The sequence below is a fragment of the Nanorana parkeri genome, unplaced genomic scaffold (assembly GCF_000935625.1).
Source record: "Nanorana parkeri isolate BGI_ZX_2015 unplaced genomic scaffold, ASM93562v1 scaffold1176, whole genome shotgun sequence".
NCBI classification, from domain to species: domain Eukaryota; kingdom Metazoa; phylum Chordata; class Amphibia; order Anura; family Dicroglossidae; genus Nanorana; species Nanorana parkeri.
The window spans coordinates 144,319-153,397 of record NW_017307444.1 but is presented as its reverse complement, the minus strand read 5'-3'; the positions used below and the strand labels follow the sequence as shown (position 1 = coordinate 153,397).

At 43.1% G+C, this 9,079-nt stretch overlaps 1 protein-coding gene across 9 annotated transcripts in view; it reads right to left on the bottom strand.

Annotated features, from left to right (window-relative positions):
* TRIP12 (thyroid hormone receptor interactor 12) overlaps positions 1-8,684 on the bottom strand; it is a 65,355-nt gene extending 56,671 nt beyond the window's left edge. For 3 of the 9 annotated variants that reach the window (XM_018568359.1, XM_018568361.1, XM_018568358.1), the window contains exons 1-3: positions 8,536-8,678; positions 7,973-8,104; positions 2,141-2,931 (exon numbers count right to left, since the gene is read on the bottom strand). In XM_018568359.1, coding sequence (XP_018423861.1) covers positions 2,141-2,931; positions 7,973-8,104; positions 8,536-8,633 — 1,021 coding nt within the window. In that variant the 5' untranslated portion in view covers positions 8,634-8,678. Of the gene's footprint in view, positions 1-2,140; positions 2,932-7,972; positions 8,105-8,535 lie in introns of all 9 variants that reach the window. The other 6 variants (XM_018568365.1, XM_018568363.1, XM_018568362.1 and 3 more) reach the window with 4 other exon arrangements.
* Between the last annotated feature and the right edge of the window lie 395 nt (positions 8,685-9,079).

Here is a 9,079-nt window from a genome sequence, read left to right as displayed (position 1 = left end):
TTTAAAAAAACATGGGTTCCTTTTTTAAATTTTGTTTTTTTTTTTTTTTTTTTTTTTTTTTTAACGTTGGGAAAATCAACTACACTTCACAACAGTTATTAAAACTAGAAGATGAGAAGGGAACATGTATCAAAACATGACCTGCTGTACACATGGATAAACAGAACACAATAGATAAAGCAAATAACTACTTCTTTTTAGAGATATACAAGGTACACTTAGTGGACAACCAGCCTAAAGTGTACCTATGCTACAAAGGAAGTGTGTAAGCCAACACCAGGTCGTTACAAGATATATATATATATAGCTAAAATTGTTAAAGCATGTAATGCAACTTTATAGTTTCAAATGGAGAATATACTAAGTGGGACTGAAAAAGTGAACATTGACCAAGATAGAGGGAACATCTAGAAGTGCTAATTGTACTCAAGCAGTACCTCAATATCTAGATCTTTATCTGGAATTTCTCCTGAAAAATAGCAGCAGATGGCCTGGTATAGGAGTGTGCCTAGGCACTTCTGTGCCTACAGACTCCTATCTACAAATCTGCAGTGTGAGATTTCCTGCACTGTTGCCTCTGAATGCTAGTCTACGGAGTTCTAGAGGGAGATATATGTCAAAATTACTTCTGTGCTGCTCATGGTTCTTCTTGCTGGAGGCTCTCAAACAGGAAAGCAAATCCCTGCCTCTACCAAAATGTCCACCTCCATAGAGACACACAGTGCAGAACAAGGCATGTTAAAGGAGAACTTTTCACTCACATCATAGTTCTAGCCGATAATGAGACTGTCACAGGTCGGCTCAGTAGATCGGGAGGTGAGCGAACACATACCGGCGTTCGCTTACCTCTCGATCCTGTCACGGCTCTCTGCTGTGACGGGGGGGGGGCTGGATTCCCCCCTCCCCGATCAGCCAGCGCTGACTGGCGGAACGGACGGGGGAGGGTACAGCTGGCTCTGCCTCTACATGGCAGAGCCAGCTGTCAGTCACGCAGCTGGGCGGATTTCGGCACAATTGTGGGGATCCACTTCAGCTGCGGCGTCTCAGTGTACCGTGAGCAGCAGCTCGCGGTATACTGCGGCGTCTCAGTATACCGCGATATACTGAGCCTGGAGTGACGGGAGGACGCTAGTTTGTGTCCTCCCATTACCCTGAGAACTATGGGGAAAAGCCTCAACCCCATAGTTCTCCTTTAAAACAGAACTATGGGGGGTAAGTGTTTTCCCCTATAGTTCTCTTTAGGGTCACGGGGGGACATATACTAGCGTCCTACCATGACCCAAAGCTCAGTATATCGCGAGCTACAGCTCGCAGTATACGGAGACCACAGCAGCTGGGATGGATCCCAACATTGCTGTCGAGATCCACCCAGCTGCGTCAGTGACAGCTGGCTCTGCCTATCTAGAGCCAGCTGTACCCGCCCTCTCACCCATCCGTACCACCAGTCAGTGCTGGAGGATCGGACAGGGTAGGGGGGAGCCGTGAGGACAGTCACCGCTCTCTTCAGGGAGATGTTCGAGAAGTGAGCGAGCGACGGTATGTGTTCGCTCACTTACTCTCTATTGAGCCGACGTGACAGTTTCATTGTCACACGTTGGCTCGAACTATGTGGATGAGTGAAAATCACTCACCTCAGTTCTCCTTTCAGTCAAAGACCTACTGCAAATATTAGACTGCTCAGTCCTCAATTTTCTTATGTGGTCAACTTCATTATTAATTTTCAAATAAGAACTACCTGAGCAATACAGAGAACTATCAGTTTTCCATTTATTTATTTTTTGTAATGCACTACCAAATATTATTTGAGGAGTTCACTTTCATGTATGATGTGAAAAAGAAAAGTACTTTCTGAAAAAGAACCTGTACTGCCATTGGCCTCCCCTTCTGAAACTGCCAGCTGCCCGGCTTCCATGGAGATAGTTGCTTCATTACTAGGCAGTCACCACCCTCTGAAACAAGTAGGCAGATTAGAACTCTGACGTACCTGATCTACATGACTCATCTGCATCAGTGCCTGAAAAAAGCACTGACAGTTAACTAGCATGTCCAGAAGGTGGCCCACAATGTTAGCCCCCTTACTTTTTCCAGTACAGGTTTCCTGTCAAGGGTTGCATTATACCATTTTTCTACAACCACTTACTTGCTAGTTTTGCTTGTAATCCTGAGGGTCCAGGTTTTGACGTCTCAGCCTTGGAAGATCCCGGGAGGGAAAGTTTTGTTTTGGAAAGGCTGACTTTTGGGCTAAAACGAGCAGCCCAGTCAAACTTGGAGGAGCTACTAGCTTTGGCCTGTTCTTTTTCCCGGCTGCTCCTCCGAGGGCTGGGACTGGAGGCAGAACGGGAACGCCTTGCCTTGTTCTGGTCCTTCCCCTGTTTTACTCGAGCTCCAGGTGGGGCAGCAGAAGAGACAGAGGCGACAGCAGAAGAGGAAGAAGAAGAGGTGGAGGCAGAAGATGAGGAATCAGTAATAGTGCTACACCCAGCTTTGGCTGAGGTGGCCGATTTTGAAGCCAGCTTGGTGGGTTTTGGAGGCCTGTCTTCTGCACCAGTCGCTACTATGGCTGCGCTGCTGCTCTTCACACAGGAGGAGTTATCTGTCCTTTTTCTTTTGTGCAGCGGGGATGGTCCGGGGACTCCACCCTTCCTGTTGTGTGCTTTGCTTGTGGATGGCAATGATGTGGGTGGAGCCGAAAGCTCCTGGTCAATCTGTCTCTTCTTAGGTTTATTATTTGGTCGCCTCGACCCAATGGAGGGTTCAGCGTGCTGAAGTGCTTTGGGTTTTTTAGCAGAGCCAGGCGAGTTGGTCCGGCTATAATCAGGACTGGCACTACGTTTCAGTCCACGGGAAGAATCTTTTTTAGGCCTGTGGCTTTCTGAGCTGTTTGGTTCTGGGTCCTCTGGATGTGGTATTGAAAAAGGTGCGATACAGCCCCTGAAACAAAAAGGAACAAGTAAAAAAAAAAAAAAAGCAATTTTTGCTAAAAAAAATAAACAAACATTTAAAGCGCCTGCAGACTAAAGCATTATTTCTGGAAGAAAAACATTCCTCACACTGTACACAGGTTTCTGACAAATGATTTAAAAAAAAAACAAAAAAAAAAACATACCATATTCTAACCTACAACAGAAAATACATTACAGCTGGAATTAGGTTAACATACGCTCCTCTTAACTGTCTATACCCTTGACAACAGCTTTATTATTTTATGTATGTACAGATTCTTAATGAGCCCTCACATACCTCTGTAGTGGCAGGCACTCTGGAGCAATTCCTTCAAGTTCACAAGAGTAATACTGAATAAATTATCTTAGCAGAATAGCTCACCTTGCTTCCTCCTCCCAAAATGTGTGCATTCTGTGTTCAAATTTGGGATTATAAGGCTGCCATGTCAATGCATGGAGGAGGGAGCTGAAGTGGACTTCAGTGCATCGGCTGTGAAACTTGAGAATTACTTCATAGTGCCTGCAACTAAATAGGTCAGTGAGGGCTTGTTTCAAAGTATATTTACTGTGTGGAAGGAATATGAAAATTCAGGTTAATTTTAAGTAGAATTTAGCACCTTAAATTCCAGGTTCATGATTTTATCTTGGGAAAAAAAAAAAAGTCACCAGCACACATTTGCCTGCATTCCCATGACTGCCAAAAAAAAAGACTGACTGTGAAATGCCAGCCCTGAGTTTAACAGAAACAGATGCAAATACTTTAAAAAATATATATATTTTTCAATATCTAAATAAAACGAGGTTAACAAAATTTGGGTCCCCGTTCTCACTTTATATGTACTCTTGGAATTCTGGATAAAAAAAAAAGTGAGCGTCTGGTACAGAAAATATTCACAAGCTGTACAAATCTGTGCTTAAGAATTGTGCGTGCGTGTCTGGTATAGTAAATTAAAGTCAGACAAATGCACTCATCAATGTATAACCAGCTTTAAAGCAAGGTGCATACAGGGCTTTACACAATACAGAAGCAAAAAGTTACCAGCTAAAAAAAACAATTAGGGTTAAAAACAGAGGTTTTAGTTGTACAACTTCTGCAAAATATGTGAAAGCCGCACTGCCTCGTCAAGTCCCCTCTGAATAGTGGGGTCCTAACTCTAATCTATGAGAGCCTCCATCTTGGAGCATACACCAAGTGGTCAGATACTTAGTTGGGCCGCCTCGTGACTCCACGAGATGTTGAAAAGTGATGCGAGGAATCTGACACTGCACTGTTGCCCTTCTGTTGTCTTGTACCAGTCTTGCCACTCTCTGTTCTGCCCTAACATTGACTAGTCGCTGACGGCCACAATTCGCATGTTCAGACCAAGATTTTCGGCTGACAGTCCGGTCTTTAAACACTTTAACAACAGCTGCTCTTGAACATTTAACAAATTCTGCTGTTTTGCCGACACTCGCTCCATGGCTCAGAGCGCCAACAATCATCCCACGTTCAAAGGCTGTTAAATTGCGTTGCTCACCCATATCTTCAGAAAAACATCACTTCTACTGTCGTGGTAAACAACCTGCTTCCCTATTTATAATGGTCTGGCCCTCTAGCAACTTCAGCCCAAAATTATAGCTAATTTTCCTACAAATGTCAGGTGTCATAATAATCTGGCCACTCAGTGTATATAGCAAAGGATGAATTGGGTGCAGTTTTCCAGCTTTCTGAAGACCTACTACTCCAGACTAACCATTTCTGCCAATGTATTGCCGTTTTATTAGTAATATTTCCCAGAATACAATGGAGCACAGTGAACATTGTGTGGTATGAACATGCTGATAACAAATGAAGAATTTAACCGTTTTTGGTAGATTTCATGGGCCACTTTAAGCTTTTCTAGGATTTGTTAGTGAAATGATTGGACAGGTCAAAACCCTTCACTGCAAAGGCAACCGTGTAGAGAATGGCTATCCATACGCCAAGGACAATCAGGAGCCCTAAAACATGGCGCGCTTTGCTGCAATGATATCAGCAGTTTTTAGTGAAAGAGGCTGTAATCTCTAAAATAAAAAAATTCAGTCCACAAAAGGTTCACTTACATAACAGAGACCACCAGAGTACTGTAAAGAGGGGTGGTAAACTCTTTGAACATCAAGGAAGCTTGGTTGACTGTACCAACTGAATTACAGCTGACATTTTTTCAGGCCTGAGCAATAATGTCATCAGTGCTTAGAGGAAGTGATTTTACTTCTGCAGCAGCAAGTTACATATTACCCATGTCATAAATTAACAGCAATATGAGCAATACCATACAGTTCATATTGTTTCACACTGAACACGTCAACACTTTCTGCTGCATCACACATTGAACTTGACAGACTTATGTCTTTTTTTCAACCTTATCAACTAAGCAAAAAAAAAAAACCCATGTTACATTTGCATGGTAGAAGTACAAAGTACAGTTCACAGAAACCACAACATACCTTTGGAAGCCAGAGACCATAAGTGGATTTTGGCCAGGGTCATGGATGTTTGGATGTCCAGGTCATCATAAGGCTGCGTTCACACCTGACCGTTTTGTAGGGCGTTCTACGCTCGACGAACGCTCTACAAAACGATCAAAAATATAAATTGCATTGTAGTCAATGCCCTCGTTCCCACCTCGCCGTATTTGCGCCCGTCCCTAACGCCCTACAAAACGGCCCACTCCTGAAAAGGTCCCGGGCCGTTTTGTAGGGCGTTTTCCATTTGGCTACTGCCAAGTAGCCTTTGGGGTCGCGCGACTTTTACCGCGATTAAACCGCGACAGACGCGCATATTACAATACGCCTAGGTGTGAATGGGGCCTAACAGTTTAGCAGGCCAGAGACCAGCTTGTTTGTAAATAAAGTCATGTATCCATTATGATTGGCAGTTCTAGTGATCATATGACCAAAAAACTTTCCCATTGGTTCACTGGAATTGGTCCAGATTTCTTCAAGCATATGAGATTGGGGAGAGTGATCTAGTTCAGAAAATGGTGCATGTAGAGCAGGGGTAGGCAAACTCCAGCTGTGGGGAAACTACAAATCCCATTCATGTACCTGCCTCTGGGAGTCATGTCTTTGGAGGTCGGAGTCTTGCAATGCCTAATGGGATTTGTAAGTCCCAGGAAATGAAGATGCTTGTGTAATAATTGCTAGAGTCTGACTGCTCTGCTGTCCAACGCATTCTGGGTCAGTGGCTCAGAGCACGTAGGCAAAGCCCTGACTTCCCTCTGAAATGAGTGTCTGTATACTTGCTCTAGGTCAGTGGGAGTCAATGTCAGTGTCCACATCCTTGCTAAACCCTACAAACTGCATGGTGTCTGGCTACCAAGAACACAGATTGTGTTTAGGTTATTGGAAACTATAGAGAATCTACTAGCTTTTAATCTGGTAGGCGACCTTCAGAATTATAGGCGAATCAGAGAGGGAGAAAAAAGGCCGCAGGGAATGTATAATAAGTGATTGAATATGGCTGCCCCCATGTAAAACAGAAGTAGAACCCAATCCTACCGGATCAATTGCGTTAAGTTGCACACAAAAAAGAACATGCACCAACTTTTTTTTAGCACAGCGTAATGCAACGGATGCGGTGTGAACTAGCCCCACTCACAGCCATTCATTTTTTGGTGCCCTTCAGTTAGCATCCGATGAAAAATGTATTGCAACGCAATGGATAGGAAGACAATCGGAAGGTACAGTTGCAAGTCAGCATGTCAACGGATCCTTCATTGACTTGCAATTTCCTTCAGATTTTGGTGTGAATGGGCCCTAAGAGTTATCAAATTGCTGAGGACAATTGTACATTAGAAGCAGATAGGTCACTTATTGCTCTGGCTACGCATAAGCCATCCGCTGGTCATGCACCTCGGATGTTTGGAGATGACGTTTGTGTGCACCATGAATACACTTTTTGAGACAAAGTGCAGAACAAGGCACGATAAGTCAGTAATGGGAATACAGATCAGCAGCAAGATAGGCTTGACTCTGCTTGCCTTTTTTGGACACACCTTCAACATTTCAGGTCCTGTAACCAAGTGTTTATGTCCTCTGTTTTTCTTTATAGGAGCATTTGGAAGCATGTCTATTGCTTTTTTATTCCCCCTCCCCCCTTTTAATCTTATCAAATATAGAGGACTGAACAGTTCCTAGGGATGTATAATGCCCGCGCATGCACAGGGCATTGAATGATGATCGTTTTGACAGTAGGGGTTTTCTTCGATAGTTGCATGCTGTGGAGCACCCAATTAAATATGACACAGACAGACCTTTGCGGATGTGTAAAGTGCTCCCACTTGTTGAATGGACAAAAATTTTATACAATGAAAATGTTATACAATGAAAATGTTATACTAATAAGTGGGCCATGTCTACTGTACATTGGTTTAATCCACCCTTTCTTGCTCTCACGTTGACATTAGAGCGACCTGCTGTCAAATTAGTATGAAAAATAATAGGACATAGAATATAAATGGGGACACATTCAGATGTTATTTTCTCAATATCTATCCTGTTGGCAAAATTACTCACCGGCTTCATACACTGGTGAGTAACATGTCTGTGCATTCTTTAAAATGGTAAAGTAGTTAAAAGAAGAGCGAGAGAACAGTTGGCGCTCAGGCAAAATGCATATTTTGGATGAAAGAATGACTCGTATTAAGCAGTAAAGCACGGTAGATAAAATTAAATATTCCTTCTGGACAGATTGATACATTTGTTTGAATATTTGAAGGTGAAAATACAGTGGAACACCATCATAAAACATTGCTAGCAAACTGATGTAGGCGTGAACACAATCACATACTGCTGAACAGAGAAAACCAAAGAACAAATCTGTGACCGTTTCTAAAATGCTAATTCTGCGTTAACCTGGTGTAGATACTGGAAGACAGCAAAACCCCTGAATATTCTAAAGTCTAACAAAATGGCTTGACCCATTTGTGCAATTCACACCCACCATTAGCAAGAAATTCTGCCAGCAAAGCAGACGGAAGCAATTTGAAAAAAGTAGTTAGTAAAGTTACCTTTTAGAGCTGTATCCCCTGGGCTGGCCAGAAGCTGTATTAGACTGCACTTTGGGGGTCTTAGAAAGATTTTTTCTGCTCTCTGGAAGGCTAAAGGTCTTATGGTCTGCCTGCTCTAACTGGGACCTGTTGCTGGAAAACCAAGAAAGAACTGCATCAGAGGATACAGAAAACAGATCCCTCCAGTCACAGTACAGTATGAGAAAGACAACTCCCAAAGTGCAAGACATAAACATCAATAGAAAGTAGAAAACATATACAGGTACATAATAGTCCCCCATCAAGGATCATGACCAGGATGACTGCTGAAGAGTCTGAGGAGCAGCCCTTCCCTTGTATCTACAGATATGGAAGAAGAAGCCATTATCATCTCTATATATGCTGAACAAGACTGACATCTAATAATTCCAAATCCAAGTAAGGAATGGTTCTTTCCTGATCCAAGAGATGATTAGATATTTGTGGCATTTAGTATGGTTAGTAAGACTCTGAAGAATAGTACAGGCTTAAAATTTGTGACCTCCCCGTAGCTTCACCTCTGCAACATGGCACACACTCTTTACCTTCCTCCTGCAGTGTCCTCTTGCGGCTGGGCCCCGGCAGTGTTCCTCTGTGAACGTCGCAGTGACCCCCCTGGATTGTTATTAGGCCGGCTGGACATTGGCACCTCTCTCCTGAAGGGACATACCCTTTCTAGACACTACCATTCACTAAAACAAAAAAGGCAAAAAGAAAAGGCTGGTTAGCACACATTTTTCAGATTTCTGTACAGTATATCATCAGCACAAAAAACAATTAACATCAATTTATCTGACTCGTTGCACCATCCCCTCCACAATACAGCATTGTACACTTAGCTAGAACACAGTGCCATAAAGACAAAAATGACTGCAGCTGTTGCATCCCATGAAACTGCTATGGAACCCAGTATATGAAGAACCTGTCATAAGGTTCCCCAACAGCATTCCAGAACTACAGCTATGGGTAAAATGAATGTAAATATATTTGAGGACGTAAAGCGGAACTACAACCTTCTATACCCTACAGCCAACAAAGGTCCCATCTTAACCTCCATTTGGATTGCAGTTATCATGGTGCTGCACATGT